The sequence below is a fragment of the Schistocerca cancellata genome, chromosome 4, assembly GCF_023864275.1.
Source record: "Schistocerca cancellata isolate TAMUIC-IGC-003103 chromosome 4, iqSchCanc2.1, whole genome shotgun sequence".
In the NCBI taxonomy this organism is placed as follows: Eukaryota; Metazoa; Arthropoda; class Insecta; order Orthoptera; family Acrididae; genus Schistocerca; species Schistocerca cancellata.
This window is the reverse complement of record NC_064629.1, coordinates 441141143-441159956: the sequence shown is the minus strand read 5'-3', so window position 1 is coordinate 441159956 and position 18814 is coordinate 441141143. Positions and strand designations below refer to the sequence as shown.

General features: G+C 41.3%; 1 protein-coding gene across 2 annotated transcripts in view; it reads left to right on the top strand.

Annotated features, from left to right (window-relative positions):
• The window catches only part of LOC126183594 (WD repeat-containing protein 6), a 284304-nt gene that overhangs the window by 229204 nt on the left and 36286 nt on the right, over nt 1-18814 (top strand). For both annotated transcript variants that reach the window (XM_049925694.1, XM_049925693.1), the window contains exon 13: nt 15100-15328. In XM_049925694.1, coding sequence (XP_049781651.1) covers nt 15100-15328 — 229 coding nt within the window. The remainder of the gene's footprint in view (nt 1-15099; nt 15329-18814) is intronic.

Here is an 18814-nt window from a genome sequence, read left to right as displayed (position 1 = left end):
ACTTACCTCAGTGGCTCCCTGTTATAACATCAAGTTTAACACATATATTTCAGAATGACACAACACATATAAGTCACAGAGTAAGTTGACAAGCAAGACATGTGTACTCGTTAGCATTCGAATGAGCACTGAGTCCCAGTCTAGCGGCCGCTGCTTGGCTGGCCGCTTAGGTGGCGCAGCTGCTGCATGGCTGGCAGACAGCGCCAAACGTAGAGGACGCACATAATTGCGCGGTGGCACTTTGAATGATCGGCGAGTCACAACACTTTTCCCCCCTTTGAAATTGTTGCACTGGTCTTGATGGAGGTGTCCTGGAGATGGCTAACATCCATAGGCGTTGTTTGACTCGCCGTAAAGTCTCGAGGAGGAGGCTTCCCGTATGGATGGAAGTGTCCGCGATGATAACGGGTCAAGATGACAGGAGATGTAGGGGTCGAATCTGCTGGGACCCCATGCACCAATCTGCCCATTGCGGCAAGTCCAGTTGATATGACAGGACACTTGGGTGATGTGTCGGTGTCTGTTGGAGGAGGAGGCGAGTAGATTTGCTCTGACAGAGGATGGTCATCCGGTTCCTGCATGGGCACATCTCCTGGTGGCATCCCTTCTTGTGCTGCATCGTGATGACGGTGAGAGGGCTGCGTTGTGAGTATTGAGAGATGCCAAAATCCCAAGCGTCAGGTAGAGCCAAAGGTGGTGTAGCGGCATTCGGAACAGGCATTGCTGGCACACGAGGCCGAAGCTGGTCCGAATGATGCACTGCAACACCCGTGTCTATCTGGATTTCATACAGGTGTCTGCCACGATGTCTTAAGATGCGGCCCAGGCTCCATTTTGGCCGCCTGCCATATCCCCGTACCCAGACGAGGTCGTCGGCGGTGAACCAGCCAAGTGAAGGCACCTGCGGCAATGAGGTGGAAGGCCGCAGAAGATGAAGTAGCATGCGGGGCTGTCGTCCATGTAAGAGCTCAGCCGGGCTGTGGTCGCCCATGGGGGTGAAACGGTAAGACGCCAGAAACTGGAGAAGCACATCATCAGCAGCAGAAGAAGTCAGAAGTTTCCGCATCTGAGCCTTAAATGTGCGGACCAGTCGTTCAGCCTCACCGTTGGATTGTGGATGGAACAGCAGGGCTGTGACATGCGTAATGCCGTGACGAGCACAAAAATCCACAAATTTGGAAGAGGCAAATTGCGGACCATTATCAGTAACGAGAGTAGAGGGGAGGCCTTCCAAAGAAAAAATGCGGGCAAGAGCACTGGTGGTTGCCGCGGTGGTAGGCGACGTGCAAAGGACAATGAAAGGAAAGTTAGAATAGGTGTCAATTACAAGGAGCCAATAAGTACCTAAAAAGGGTCCCACAAAGTCAGAATGAATGCGCTCCCAGGGCTTCTCGGTGAAGGCCACGGTGACAAAGATGACTTCGAGGCAGCGGCCTGTGACGCACAAGGGCTGCAGGCAGCAACCATGTGTGCTATTTCAGAGTCGATGCCAGGCTAGTACACATGACGGCGCGCCAGAGATTTTGTGCGAGACACACCCCAGTGCCCTTGGTGAAGGAGACGCAAGACCGAAGCACACAAAGACGCAGGTATCACAACACGCGGTGCAGCATTGTCAGTGGAGAGGAGGATAACACCATCCGTAGCCGCGAGGCGGTAGCGCAAAGCATAGTAGATCTGCAACAGGTCAGAAGTCTTAGCGGACGGGTGATCTGGCCAACCCTTCTGAATGCAGCGTAAAACCCGAGAGAGGGTAGGGTCAGAACCCATAGCAGCCACCAGCCTGTCCCCAGTGATGGGCAACCCGTCCACAACCCACTGCTCGGCAACATTCAGGTGGAAACACAAAAGTTCATCCCTATCGAATGCCTGATCAGGACCCATGGGAAGACGAGACAGAGCATCAGCATTTGCATGTTGAGCCATTGGCCAGAAATGAATCTCATAATTGAAACGAGACAAGTAAAGAGCCCAACGCTGGAGGCGGTGTGCAGCCTTGTCGAGAAGTGACGTTGATGGATGAAACAAGGAAACAAGTGGTTTGTGATCCGTAACAAGATGAAATTTTGAGCCATAAAGAAAAAAACCAAACTTATGAAGAGCATAAATAATGGCCAAAGCTTCTTTCTCAATTTGAGAATACTTTTGTTGGGCATCCGTGAGTGTTTTCGAGGCATAAGCAATGGGTTGTTCCGAAGCGTCAGAAACCGGTGCACAAGGACTGCACCGACCCCGTATTGAGAGGCATCTGTGGCAAGAATAAGATGTTGGCCAGGTTGATAAGTAGCCAGGCACAGGGCCTGTTTCAGCATAGTCTTCAATTTCTGGAAAACCGCTTCGCATGACGTGGACCAGTGAAAAGGCACGTTTTTATGCAACAGGCAATGCAACGGCTGAGCCACCGAAGCTGCAGACGGTAAAAACTTGTGATAGTATGCTATTTTCCCCAAGAAGGCCTGCAGTTCCTTAACAGATGTAGGGCGAGGAAGGGCATCAATTGCAGCGACAGTTTGCTGAAGCAGACGAATACCATCCCGAGAGAGTTGAAACCCCAAGTACGTGATAGATGCCTGAAAAAATTGTGATTTCTGAAGATTACACTTAAGACTGGCAGTCTGTAAGGCATGAAAAAGTATGCGGAGATTTTGAAGATGTTCTTCAGTGGTGGAGCCAGTGACAACAATGTCGTCCATGTAATTGATACACCTAGGGACAGGGAGCAATAATTGTTCCAAGAATCGCTGAAAGAGAGCAGGGGCGCTAGCAGCCCCGAATGGCAAGCGTTGGTATTGATAGAGGCCAAAAGGCATGTTAAGTACCAGAAACTGCCGGGAAGCAGCGTCAAGAGGAAGTTGATGATAAGCTTCTGACAGGTCAATTTTAGAAAAATACTGTCCTCCAGCAAGTTTAGTGAACAGTTCTTCAGGACAGGGCATAGGGTAAGTGTCGATGAGGCATTGAGCATTTACAGTGGCTTTGATATTGCCACAGAGATGAATATCACCATTTGGCTTAGCAACGACAACGACAGGAGAGGACCACTCACAGGAAGTGACAGGAAGCAAGACCCCTGAAGTAGTGAGACGATCCAACTCCCATTTTACCCGATCACGAAGGGCCACAGGAATGGGCCGAGCCCAAAAAAACTTAGGCCGAGCAGTGGGTTTGAGCGTGATATGAGCTTCAAAGTTGTTTGCACAGCCTAACGCAGGAGAAAAAAGGGACGAAAATGTCATCAACAAGGAATCCAGTTGAGCATAAGGAATAGCATCAGAGACAATATTGACAGAGTCATCTATGGAGAACCCAAAAACGTGAAAGATTTTCTGCGTTGCTCTGGTCAACCACAAATATGGGAACAGTGCGAACAACGGATTTGTAAGATACCTCAGCATTAAACTGTCCCAAGAGAGAAAGCTTCTGTTTATTGTACGTCCGTAATTGCCGAGTGACAGGTGACAGGAGTGGAGAACCCAACTGAAGGTACGTCTGAGAATTAATTATAATGGCAGCAGAACCGGTATCCATTTGCATGCGAACATCTCGACCAAGGATTTGGACAGTGAGGAATAACTTCCCTGAAAGGGAAGAAGTGCAATTGACAGACAACACAGAATCAGAATCAGTGTCATGTTCATGAACATCATGTATGCGGTCGGATTTGCAAATGGAAGACACATGACCTTTCTTTTTGCAATTGTGACACACAGCCCAACATTGGGGACAATCCTCGTGTGAATGTTTCGTAAAACATCGCGGACATGAAGGAAGTTGCTGGGGGTTTTGCTGCAGTTTCTTAGCAGGTTGTTTACGGCTAGGATGAGGCTGCACGTGGGAGCGCACTGCGGCCACGTCGGCCGGCGGGGACACGCTGCACGCGTCGTCAACAGTGCACAGAGGTTGTATTTCCCTGACATCACCCCACGCCTCTATTTGTGCCCCAGCGGCGTGAGAAATTTCAAAAGTCTGCACAATGGAGAGAACTTCATCTAGAGTCAGATTCGCAAACTAAAGGGCACGTTGCCGAACTTCTTTGTCAGGCGCCGACCGGATAATAGCATCCCGTACCATGGAATTGGCATAGGAATCTTTGTGAATGTCAGTAACAAATTGACACTTTCAACTGAGGCCATGAAGTTCAGCAGCCCAAGCGTGATAGGATTGATGTGGCTGTTTTTGACAACGATAAAAGACAACACGAGAGGCTACCACATGCATTTGCTTTTGAAAATAGACAGAGAGAAGTGAGCACATTTCAGCAAAGGACAAAGACGCAGGATCCAGACGCAGGAGCTAATTGCAACAACAACCGATACATTTGAGGTGAAATCCAGGAAAGGAACAGAGACTTACATGGTTGTTCGTCCATGACATGAAATGCCAAGAAGTGCTGTCGAAGACGTTTTTCATAATCAGACCAGTCTTCCGCCGTCTCGTGGTAAGGAGGGAGAGGAGGTATAGCCCCCCCCAGTGGCACGTAAAGTGCCCTCCGCCACACGCCGTTGGGTGGCTTGCAGAGTATAAATGTAGATGTAGATGTAGATGCTTTCTTTGCTCTCATTTTGGCCTCATACAACTTTGTTTGTCAACAAGGCTTTGACTTCACTTAAATGTCTGATGAAGCTGTCTTTGCTTTTGTATTGATAAGATCATTGTATCTGGTGTTTCAAGCAGTTGCATACCTTTAAGATTTGGAACTATGTGGGAATTTATGTCACTTTAGTATCCTGCTATATTAAATACATCCAGTGCAGATTAATTATTCACAAAAGCTTACAGAGGAATTTGTACTCTAATACCTAACTTTTTGCTTGTGGAAAGTACGACTTCATATAGAAAGAAATAAACAGTATAGGTGAATTTGTTGGCTGCATGATCATAAATCATGACAAAGAACGGTATTAAGGCAACATAATCATTGCAAATAATGTCAGACAAGCAGTGGTGGATACATATGGAGAGCATGCAGGGCACATGCCCCTCCCCCCCTCCGCCCCTTTCGGGCCCCCCCACGTTGCCACCCGTGTTGCCCCAACCAGTCAGCCCACATGCTATTAATTTGTTTCTTTTATCAGTCGACTCGACTGAATTGAGTTATCGAATAGCTGTACTTTCCTATGTAGCACGCGCATCTGCGTCATTGTATTTCATACCTTTCTATCTGGTACATAGATAGCTGATACATACCTACAAGAAAAGTCGCGTATTTGTTCGATAAAAGTTACAAATATTCTACTGTTTTCTTGTACAGAGAACCTTCGATAAGTAGCGTTATAAATACGGACTACTCACCAAAAGAGAAGGTAGTTTACATTCAGAAACAGAAATATTAAGACTGAAGAATGAATAAGTAAAAAGTCCTAGTTTTAGCAAGTGCAAGTGTGAAGATTAGTCAAGAGTGAGAGAGATCAGCTGATTGTGAAGTATTAATAATAGTATTTCATAGTAATTTCTCAGTAAAAATATTGTTACAAGACTCTATCAAATGCACTAGAAAGAAACAAAATTGGCAGTAAACATTCCACACACACAAATTGCCAAATGACATCATCATTGGAAACTCGCCCTTATATTATACGTTGTAAGGTAGATATTGGCCTGTCACTTTCACAGTAGGTATTTGTTCACACTCCATAAAAGTCTGGAAGCAAACATTCTGGCAGTGAAAGTTCTCAAAACAACTGAGCCGCATATATAAGGGAAGCAGAGTCACTGCCAGGTAGTCACTTTGAAAGCTAAAATCATCGCGATAACTTGAGAGTGATAAAAAGTGAGCAACTGCAATTATTGGCTATTACCACAGACTTCAGTCAGTATTGTGCTTAATGATATTAGAAATATGTGGAGTGTGACCATGTGTGTTTTAGTACTAAGCGTACTAGTGTTACATTTTTCAGTGCGAATGAAGTGTTTATTTGAGAATAATTGGCATCTAATTTACCTATGTCATAACAATATAATAAAATAGATTGTTATGTAATAAGAAAAAGAGAAATAGAAACATCTGAAAATTCCGGTCACTATTCAGTTGCAAAAACACCACCAGATGTATAGGCAGAGCCTAGCACTTCGTCGAAACTTCCACAACAAAGTTCATCAACTTATTTCTTTAATCCCACAGATATTGGCAATTATTTGGATCTATTAGCATCAGGAAATATTGCTGATGATATAAAACAGAAGCTTCTCACAGATCCAAGGAAACCTGAGAAAGATTATATCTTTCCTTCTTCCAAGCACAAGAAGAGGGAACAGTTTGAATGCAAGCAAGTGCACAATAATCACTTCGAACAGTATCCATGTTTGGTGTTCTCACAAGTTAAAAAGGGACTTCTTTGAATTAACCATTCAATTTTTGTGAATAATGAAATGGTTGGAGGAAAGAAATCAATTATCGCCAAGAAACTTGTGACTGAACCACTAACGAAGTTTACCAAACTTACTGGTAAAGATGGTGACCTTGAGACCCACTCTCAGTTGAAGTACCACATTGAAGCATTAACAGATGCAAAACTATTTTTGGTGACATGAAACAACCGCAAACTTGAGGTCTTAAATAAATTGTCAAGACAGAGAATGGAAATCATTAAGGAAAACAGAGACTATCTTGTACCTATAATAAAAGCAATCATACTCCATGGAAAGCAAAATATTCCTCTGCAGGAGCATAGAGATGATGGGAGTCTATTAGAAAACAAAAATGACCATGAAAGTATAGTGCGTAGTGAGGGAAACTTTAGAGCTCTTCAGAGATTTAGAATTGACACCAGAGACTTGCAACTAAAACATCACCTTGAGACCACTAAAGTGAACACCACTTACATAAGTAAAACAACGTGTAATGAACTCATTTCATGCTGTGAAACAGTGAAGTTATCGAGAATACTGGAGGGAATGAAAGATTCTCGTTATTACAGCATAATCTTCGATGAGATTAAGGATGTAGGGCACATCGCCCAACTGAGTTTAGCTGCAAGATGTGTAGGTAACAACAGCAAATTACATGGAAGATTTTTGGGTTTTGTTGACATCCATAAAGACAATGATTGTAGTGGAAACATTGATGATGAACCTCAAGAGAGTCAAGATGAAGAGCGTATGTTACTGGTGAAGTATTAGGTACTACAATTCTAAGGAGAATGGAAAGCCTATCTCTGTCATTGGATAACTGTGTGGGTATAGGCTGTGATGGTTGCTTAGTTAATATGTCACAATTAAAAGCAGCTGAGCCATCAATGTGCAAGTGGCACCATGTCAAAAGTCATCGGCTCAACCTTGCTGTCTCTCGCAGTTGCAAAGTTACAAGTGTGAGAAACTCACTTGGTACTATTGAAGAAGTATTATCATTCTTTACAGGCTCTAGCAAGCAGTTCGCAACATTAAAGAGTCAGCTAAAACACTCGGTACAGTCACATTGTCAAACAAGATGAGTTGAGTGACATGACGCTGTTATTCAATTCGCAGCTGTTCTTGGAACAGTTTGCAAAGTTCTTAAAGAAATATGGTTTTGGAGGGATAAAACTACTGCTGCCAAAGCCAATATTCTCCTTCAAGCTCTCTCTAATAGAAAGTTTATTATCACTCTGATTACACTGAGAGACATTATGAGCATAACATATCCAGTCGGCAAAATCTTACAAGACTCTAGCTTGGACATCGCGATGGCAAAAGCAAAATTAGATTTGATGCTCAAGGTGTATGACAGCATGAGAGCTAATGCTGATAGCCACTTTGCTCGTATTGTTGAAGAGACAAAGGCAGTTATGGAAGAGTTAGACGTGAAGATGAGTGTTCCTCATCTTACATGCAGACAGAGACACAAGGAAAACTGATCATAATGATGATGCTACGGCATATTGAAAAAGAACTGTTCTCATTCCAACACTGGACCATGTTACAACTGACATGAGAGAACTGTACAAAATATTTGCTTGTCTACCTGCATCTATTGCTACCATAGAAAGAAGTTTTTCAACCCTGCGGTGTACAAAGGCATGGCTGAGGAGGATCAACTTAATGGCTTAGCTCTGTTGAACACTGTCACTCTGACATTGATTGTCCTATTGACGATATAATTAACCAATTTTTCAGGAAGAATAGGAACATAGAATTCATCATTTAAGGAAGAGAACCACAATTTTAACTTTTTTTATATCATAAGGTGGCATTGTCTTGTATATGTATATAATCAGTTTAAATAAAACTTTCTTAAACTTTGCATGTGACTTGATAATTTTTTATTATGGTAAAAGTAAAGGTAGCTCAAGATATCTTTAGTGCCCCCTGCTTGAGGTTTTTCTGTGTCTGCCACTTCAGACAAGGGATCTCTTCTGAAGAGCTACTTATATTATAGTAATACTGTTGTCATGGACATGGATGGTGATGGAACTTTGTAGGATTTATGCCTCTGAAGAAGATACTTTGGTGATAAAATATGATCTACTATCAAGATGCTAAGAGGTTCAAGACATACTATAGCTACTGTGTCTTGCAGAGATCTGTAGCCTTCTGCCACCTATTTGCTGTTGAGGCAAAGCTGGTACATTTTCTCTTGCAGCCTACCTGTCAGTAGCACATTAAACTGTACGAAAGAAAGAGAAAAGGGAATTCTATGAAGGAATCCTTTGCAGGTTATGGTTGTTATACCATAGAACTAGAAGAATAAACTTGTCCAACAAATTCATTGCGATAATTTTTGGAGAAATTTGGGGGGGGGGGGGGGGGGGGGGGCAATTCATCTACTCTGATACTGACTGTGTAAGGGATTTTATTCTATAACTCATAGGCACTGTATTTTAAGATGTTAATTACCCATCAGTGAAAATGTAGCATCAGATTACAGAAAAAACATATATAGAACACAGCTTGTTTGAGAAGCATTATTAGTCTATCCAAAACACTTTGTGGTACCAGTTGGGAGCCATAGCTGGCATTAAGTCGTAAGCCCTGATGATATTGTTGATATATTTTTTTTATTTTCTGTCATTCAATTACATTTATACAATTTTCTTGTGTTTGAATCTCTTCCCCCTCCCACCTCCCTCTTAATCCTATTTAATTCGTAGACAGAAATAAGAACTGTAAACATTGTGTACAGCACTATATTGTGCAAAAATCTCAAGGTTGAAAATGTGAACATACATGTTTAGAGGTTGACCATTAGCTGTTGAGAGTTTCAGATGGAGCATTAGGCAATGATTGATTGAAACAAGGGAAAGGGATGGAATGGAAGATGAGTGGCTTACTCTGATAGATAAAATAGTGAATACAGCAGAGGCTCACATAGGGAAAAAGAGAAACCTTGGTAGAAGCCCTTGGTTATCACAGGAGATATTGAATTTCATTGATGAAAGGAGAATATATAAGAATGCAGCAAATGAAGCAGGTGAAAGGGAATACAAACATCTAAAAAATCAGTTGGCAGGAAGTGCAAAATGGTGAAGCAGGAATGGCTGGAGGACAAGTGCAAGGATATAGAAGGCTATATAACTAGAAGAAAACAGATACTGTCTATAGAAATATTAAAGAGACTTTTTAAAAAAAAGAGAGGCTGCTATATGAATATTAAGAGCTCAGGTGGAAAACCTGAAAAGCAAAGAAGGGAAAACTGGAAGTTGGAAGGAGTATTTAGAGAGGCTATACAGGGGAAATGAACTTGAAGGCAGTGTTATAGAAAGGAAACAGGTCATTTGGAGATGAGATGGGAGATATGATACTGCAAGAAGAATCTGACTGAGCACTGAAAGACCAAAGTTGAAACTAGGCCCTGGAGACACAACATTCCCTCAGAACTACTGATATCCTTGGGAGAGTCTACCAAGAATCTGAAAGAAAAATGTAATAATTCCAATTCCAGAGAAAGCAGGTGCTGACAGGTGTGAATATTACTGGACTGTCAGTTTAATAAGTCATTGTTTCAAAATACAGAAGAATGGAGAAACTTGTAGAAGCCAACCTCAGGGAAGATCAGTTTGGGTTCTGCAGAAATGTTGAAACACACAAGACAATAGATTAAGGGAAGGCAAAACTGTGTTTTGTTGCATTTATAAACTTGGAATTTTTTTTTATAGTATTGACGGGAACACACTGTTTGAAATTCTGAAGGTAGCAGGACTAAAACACATGGAGCAAAAGGCTATTAACAACTTGTACAGAAACCAGGCAGCAGTTTTGAGTCAAGGGGCATAAAAGAGAAGTACAGGGTTATTACAAATGATTGAAGCGATTTCACAGCTCTACAATAACTTTATTATTTGAGATATTTTCACAATGCTTTGCACACACATACAAAAACTCAAAAAGTTTTTTTAGGCATTCACAAATGTTTGATATGTGCGCCTTTAGTGATTCGGCAGACATCAAGCCGATAATCAAGTTCCTCCCACACTCGGCGCAGCATGTCCCCATCAATGAGTTCGACAGCATCGTTGATGCGAGCTCGCAGTTCTGGCACGTTTCTTGGTAGAGGAGGTTTAAACACTGAATCTTTCACATAACCCCACAGAAAGAAATCGCATGGGGTTAAGTCGGGAGAGCGTGGAGGCCATGACATGAATTGCTGATCATGATCTCCACCACGACCGATCCATCGGTTTTCCTATCTCCTGTTTAAGAAATGCCGAACATCATGATGGAAGTGCGGTGGAGCACCATCCTGTTGAAAGATGAAGTCAGCGCTGTCGGTCTCCAGTTGTGGCATGAACCAATTTTCCGCATGTCCAGATACACGTGTCCTGTAACGTTTTTTTTGCAGAAGAAAAAGGGGCCGTAAACTTTAAACTGTGAGATTGCACAAAACACGTTAACTTTTGGTTAATTGCAAAGTTGCTGCGCGAATGCGTGAGGATTCTCTACCGCCCAGATTCGCACATTGTGTCTGATCACTTCACCATTAAGAAAAAATGTTGCTTCATCAATGAAAACAAGTTTCGCACTGAACGCATCCTCTTCCATGAGCTGTTGCAACCGCGCCGAAAATTCAAAGCGTTTGACTTTGTCATCGGGTGTCAGGGCTTGTAGCAATTGTAAAAGGTAAGGCTTCTGCTTTAGCCTTTTCCGTAAGATTTTCCAAACCGTCAGCTGTGGTACGTTTAGCTCCCTACTTGCTTTATTCGTCGACTTCCACGGGCTACATGTGAAACTTGCCCGCACGCGTTCAATCGTTTCTTTGCTCACTGCAGGCCGACCCGTTGATTTCCCCTTAAAGAGGCATCCAGAAGCTTTAAACTGCGCATACCATCGCCGAATGGAGTTAGCAGTTGGTGGATCTTTGTTGAACTTCGTCCTGAAGTGTCGTTGCACTGTTATGATTGACTGATGTGAGTGCATTTCAAGCACGACATACGCTTTCTCGGCTCCTGTCGCCATTTTGTCTCACTAGAGTGTAGTTGAATGAAATCAGGCAATAATAAAGGAATTGCATTAGGAAATGAGACACTGAAAGTAGTGCATGAGTTTTGGTATTTGGCCAGTAAAATAACTGATGATGGCTGAAGTGGAGAGGACATAATATGTAGATTGGCAGTTGTAAGAAAAGTGTTTCTGAAGTAAACAAATTTGTTAATATCAAATATGGATTTAAGTGTTAGGAAGTCTTTTCTGACAGCATTTGTCTGGAGTGTAGCCTTTTATGGAAATCAAAAGTGGATGACATAACATTTCAGACAAGAAGAGAATATAAGTTTTTTTAAATGTGACACTACAGAAGGATGCTGAAGATTAGATCAATAGATCTTATAATTAATAAGGAGGCACTGAACAGAACTGGGGAGAAAAGAAATTTGTGGTAAAACTTGACTAGAAGAAGAGACTGGACAATAGCACACATTCACCAAATCAGTACTGGTGGGAAGTGGGTGTGTGTGTGTCGGGGGAGGGGGGGGGGGGGGGGAGATTACAATCATAGAGGGAGACCAAGAGATGAATACAGTAAGCAAATTCAAAAGGATGGAGAGCTGGATGAAACCTGTGTTCAGGCTGGAGACCACAACAACAACAAGCATCTCTTTATTTACACAGTTGTTTTACCTGTCTTCAAAATGAATGAATCAGCAATGATATTTTAAATGAAAATGAATTTTGAATATACCACATTTTTAAATTGGACTAAAAAGTATACAATAGTTTCTCCTAGCCCCATACAGTTTCCTAACCCCATACATAAAATTTTTGATTGTGAATTGTTAATAGGTATGAAAATACTTGTAAGATTTAAAGTGAAAAACATGGGACACATGCAACAGGTAATAGTAAGGAGGTGCATTACTCGCGCATCATTTATGTATTACATGCACAACCTGGTTTTTGTTACAAGTATTTTTGTAGCTATTGCAAATTTACAATCACAGATTTTCAGGGCTATATGTTTGGGGTTAGGAATCTGTATTGGTATAGGAGACCTTATTTCTTATTTTTTAATCCAATTTAAAAATATGGTGTATTAAAAATTCTTTTTTATTTAAATAATTATTTTCTGCTTTTTAGTCTTGTGTGTGTGACATGCATCAGTCCACTTCAAACATTTTGATGAGATTACAACAAAGGTTTATTTCAGTTTCTCCTCACCTGGCTCAGCCAATATATTGTCTCCTCCTATTTACATCTTGTAAAAAGACTGTGAAGGTAAAAATTAGAGAGATTAAAGTTCACAAAGAAGCTTACCAGCAATTGTTATTTCTGTCAATCACTCATGACCAGAGCAGCAAAAGGTAAAAATTAGAGATATTTGAGTTCACACAGAGGCTTACCAGCAATTGTTATTTCTGAAAATCACATGTGACTAGAACAGGCGCAGGGGGAAATTGGAGTGGTACAGAAAGCATTCTCCTCACACCAGACAAGAAAGCAAATTAATATTGAAAAAAAAGTTCTTAGGTTTCTAGCACCATAAAGTGATTAAAATTACACAAGCTTTCGGCCAAACACTCCTTGGCCATTGTCAAGTGATATGACTGCCAGTGGGCTGGTAGTACACCCCCTTATATATACACTAGCTGCCAGCTGTGACGTCACAGGTGCTTGCGGCATTGCGATGTATGGGCATACGTTGACTCAACATTCAATGTGGCCGCACAGTCGCTGGATCCATTTCTTTAACTACACAATCCCAGAAGCCGTTAGTGAGAGATGTGAAAGATTTTTTATGAGATTTTATCTGTGACGGTTTTGTAAAGCATGCTGTGGTATCATAGGCAATAAAACCTCTCTAGCTCCTTCCTGTGTTATTCCACAGTACGTATTGTTTGTTCAACATAAGACTGGCCACACTTGCAAGGTATTTTGTAGACCCCAGGTGTTCTGAGACCTGCTGTATCTTTAACTGGTCTCATTATTTGGTGGATTTTTGTCAGATGCCTGAAATTCAATTTTATCTAGCATTGTTTCAACAGGTGGCTTATCTTGCCTGACATGTAGCCTCAGAATAACAAAAAAAGCAAGTTTCTTTTTCTGCTGCTTGCCAGTGGTCTTATTGGGATTCTTGCTTGAAATCACTTCATTTATTTAATCAACACTACAGCCATTGTTCCTGGAGATCTTGCTTAGGTGACTTAAAGTATGGGACAGGTTATCAACGTCTGATATCATTCTTGCATAATGCACCAATTTTTATAACACAGTGCACTTCTGTGCCCAGTGATGATGACTGATGGTGTATAAGTATGGATTGATGTGGATAGGTTTTCTGTAGATGCTGTGACCAAAGCATCCATTTTGTTTGCTGTGGATGAGGACATTGGGAAAGGGCGACATTTTGTTGTTTTCTACTTCCAAGGTGAACTGAGTGTTGCTGTTAATACCTTTGAGGAGTTCCAAGGAGTCATCAAGTTTCTCATTTCCATGGGACCAAATGATGAATGTGTTGTCAATGTATCAAAAGAAACAACTAGGCTTTAATGGCACTGTGTCTAAGGATATTAGATGCAGCAGGTCTCAGAACACCTGGAATCTACAAGATACCTTGTAAGTGTAGCCAGTCTCATGTTGGACAAACAGTGCACACTATAGAGCAATGCAGAGAGGAGCACGAGAGGTTTTATCACCTGTGATACCCTAAGGAATCTGCTTTAACTGAGATTCCTTTAGAAAATGCTCACCAGATAAAATTTGATGAAATGCCCATCATGGCTTGCCCTAATGGTTTCTGGGACTGTGTAATTAAAGAAACCACTGAAATAAAAGTCACTGATAACACCCTAATTAGTGATAGTGGCTGGCAGCTCAGTATGGCATGGGATCTTACAATCGTGTGGTTGAAGCAAGCATATCGAATACCGAGTCAATGTATGCCCATACATGTCAGTGCCATGAGTACCAGTGATGTCACAGCCAACAGCTAGTTTATATAAGGGGTGTACCAGCAACTCACTTGCAGTCATATCACTTGAATATGGCCAAGGAGTGCTTGGCCAACAGCTTATGTAATTTTAATCACTTGACATGACTAGAAACCTGAGAACACTTTACTCAGTGTTGCCACCACCAGACTCTGCATTCTTACGAATTAGTATTGCATTGGCATCCAGTTCTGAGCTATGTTTAAAATTTCAGGTCTTTAGCTCATCAGGAACTTAGTTTAAAATTGATTACAAAATTTATACTGAACAGACAGACAGACAAGAAAGCACTATTCAACTCCTCTTCCTCCCTCTCTCAGCTCACTCATGGATGTCCACTCACATACTGCCTGGAATGAATTAATATACTACTACACAACATGTCAATCCTGCAGGGAAGCCGAGATGTTAGGTATTACCAAAGTTTTTCACCTCCACCCCCAGCCATACCAAACAGATTGACAAGAAAGCAAGTTAATATTCTTCACTGTTTTTAAAATTTCAGGTCCATTTCCTATTGGGAATTTAGTTTAAAATCAGGTGCAAAATTTGTGCCAAATGGACATAGAGACAAGAAAGTGACCTAATAAAAACATGGTTAAAATAAAACACTTCCACCCAAGCAGCACCTCTCCCTTCCCTTGTGTGTGTGTGTGTGTGTGTGTGTGTGTGTGTGTGTGTGTGTGGCCGCGCACGCACATGGGTTGCACACATGTTTATGTTAGTGTCAACATTGAGTATCTCCTCTCTCATGTTTCTCTTTCAGATGATGCTGTATTGCCACAAGTGTATTGCTCTGAAGTTTGCTCAGATATTTTGAATAAATGTGGAGGTAAGAAGAAAGCACCTTGGAAGGCACTGCAGCCTGTGGCAGAGGCAGATATGCGGTATATGGACATCTGCATCTTGCAAACCGAACACACCCCAAGAGACACTTGTGAATACACTGTTCCATTTGCTTTTATTTTGGCAGGGTGTTCAGATGGGAACTGGAGGTAACCATGTTTTGAGTTCATTAAGCTGTATATAATCATTTATGTTACAAGACTGACAAAACTATCCTCTTGTTACATTACAATAATTTTCTTATGATCCCACCTTCCTCCCGTCCTCTAAATTTCACTTTATCTCTCTTTTAAAATGAAAATTCTGAAAGTACTTCAAGGATGCCATTTTTTTTTCAATATGTGAAGAAGAAACTGCAGCTGAAACCAGAAATATTGTAAACAAAATTTATTTAAGAGTGTAGAATAATATTAATTGACTATTGCCGAAAACACAAGCATCTGAGGCTGTCAAGTTCAGGATACATCTGTTGAGATTATCTGGTGAACATGCTGCGCTACAGAATTCAAGATAAAATGAAGTGCCATAGATGAGTGCAGTTCTTTTGAAAAAACAGTGTTTTAATGAAAGAAACAGAAGTCTTGCAGAACTCGATACATGTACATATGGTACTTTAGTGCACATATTGCTTATACATGGCCCAGCCTGTTTAATGTGATCACCACTTATGTTTGACATCCATGTGCAATAACTACTCACTGTGCCAGGTGGCAGCACTATCAGTGGAGGATATATAAAGCTTTTTGGGGGATGCAGAAAACAGTGGATTTGTCGTAAAAGTGGAAACAGAGTGATTTATCTGACATCCAAAAGGACTTGATCCTTACATTTTGGGCCAAGGGTGGAAGATTTTCAAAACTGTTAAGTTTGTAAACCATTCATGTGCCACCATGGTTAAAGTATACTGTGCATTGCAAAATGGTGCTATCGGAACTGGCACACAGGAAACTGTGATGCACCATGGTCCATAGAGGACAAGGGTGAATGCTGACTATGAAGATGTGTCTGGGTGAATAGATGTGCAGCTGTTATGCACCTCACCACCCAGATGAACCAAGGGACTGTGAACAGTGTCTCCTCAATGACGATTCAGTGATTGTTGCTGCATAAGGGCCTCCCCAGCAGGCACCTGGTTCAAGCAAACATGCTGACTGCTGTTCATCTGTGATGAAGGCCAGAATTTGCATGACAGTATCACACCTGGATGTCCACTGAGTGGCGACAGGTGGTCTTTTCAGATGAACGCATCTTATACTCCATCAGACAGATGGTCGATGGCATGTACAGCATGAAACATCTGAAACCAAACACTCCGCAGACACTTGGCAGAAGGCTCCAGGCTGGAGGAGGCAGCGTTATGGTTTGGGAAATGTTTTTGTGGCATTCCCTAGATGATTTTGTCATTCTGGAAGGCACAGTGGGTCAGCAGAGGTATGCCAGTTTGTTTTTCCTCAGCATGATGGCATATACCAGCAGGACAATGCACCATGTCACACAACTCAAAGTGTATGTTTGTGGTTCAGAACCAGGATTGGTTTACTGTACTCCTGTGGCCTCCAAACTGCTTGGATTAACACACAATCAAGAATCTGTGGGACCACCTCGATTGGGTTCTTTGCGCTATGGATCCTCAACTAAGAAACCTAGTGCAGCTGGCCACAGCACTGTAGTTGGTGTGGCTCCACATCCCTGTAGGTGCCTTCCAGAACCTCACTGACTCTTCGTGCACACCTTTCAATGGTTTGCACTGCAAAAGATGATTATTTAGGCTTTAGACAGGTTGTTTGTTAATGTGACTGTACAGTGTAGTTAGCTGCTACAGGATAATTTAATTTAGTCTAGTATTTTGCATGTACCATGGCCCATATTTTCAATAATTCCCCACAATGTGGAATTATGTCAGTAGGTTCACAAATAAGACATGGTTTTCATAACTGGAATTTTTGTTTCTCTTAATTTACAACAAAATTTGGTAAATGTAACCTGATCATATGCACACTATCTCCTCAGAAATGCATCTATGAAGTAGAGGGAGAAGTCAAGTATAAATGACTTCAATTTATTTGTAAAACTTTCGTTGTCTGCCAGCACCTTTAATTCACAAGAGAGATGGTCAAATACGTTTATGACTCTATACTTTGCTCCTTATTGTGCAAGCATAAGGATAAGGTTTAGACAGTGGAGACTATATTTATTCCTAGTGTTACATTTACGACTGCAGCTATTATTTTCAAATATGCTTGAATCTGTATAGGAAACGTTATAGGAGACTAAACATATTGTGAGGCTGTGGTTAGTATGCCTGATTTTTTTTAAACAGTTGCCTACATGAAGTTTGAGGATGGACACCAGATATTATTCTTACAGTATGTACCTGTGTCATGAATACTTTTGTCTCTTTGTAAGGAATTACCCCAAAATTATTCCATGTGACATTAATGATTGTAAGTGCATGAAAATAAGTTAATTTTTGAAACTTTTGTTACCAAAATGAGCAATTATATACAGAGCAAATGTTACTGAACCAATCATTTGCTAAGATCTATAATATGTGATTTCAATTCAAATTCTGTTCAGTATACACACTCTGAATTTCAAACAACCATTATTACATATTTTATTTCCTTCCTGCTGTATGTCTGTTGATGGTTTGTCCCCTTGCAGAAAAAGATTCATCGCAAGAGCTGTGTAAGTCGTCTAATGTGACCCCTTGCTTCTTATCAATAAAACATGAAGTCAGTTACTTAATATGTCTTGAAAGCCATAAAATTTAAGCTTCTCCAAAACGATGTTGTGATTTACAGTGTCAAGTGCTGTATGCAGATCACAAAAAATCCTGGTACATGAAATCTTGTCAATTAGATATTTTAATACATGGTCAATGAAATGGTAGATGGCATGTTCAGTGGAGAGGCCCTGCTGGGTCAGAATCTTGTATTTCTGGATATACTCAACCACTCTGAAATATATCACCTTTTCCAAAAACTTTTGAGAAGAAAGTAAATAGTAAAAATTGTTGGTAATAATTAATTTCTGTCATACTGCCTTTTCTAAAGAGCATTCTTGCAGTTGCATAATTTACTCTGCTCAAAAGAAACCGCAGGAAAGTGATACATTAAATATATAGCTGAGTTGTAACAATGGAAAATTGTACGGAAATGCAGGAGGATCTGCAACGAATTGACGCATGGTGCAGCGAATGGCAATTGAATCTCAATGTAGCCAAGTGTAATGTGCTGCGAATACATAGAAAGAAAGATCCCCTATCATTTAGCTACAATATAGCAGGTCAGCAGTTGGAAGCAGTTAATTCCATAAATTATCTGGGAGTACGCATTAGGAGTGATTTAAAATGGAATGATCATTTAAAGTTGATCGTCGGTAAAGCAGATGCCAGACTGAGATTCATTGGAAGAATCCTAAGGAAATGCAATCCAAAAACAAAGGAAATAGGTTACAGTACGCTTGTTCGCCCACTGCCTGAATACTGCTCAGCAGTGTGGGATCCGTACCAGATAGGGTTGATAGAAGAGAGAGAGAAGATCCAACGGAGAGCAGTGCGCTTCGTTACAGGATCATTTAGTAATCGCAAAAGCGTTACAGAAATGATAGATAAACTCCAGTGGAAGACTCTA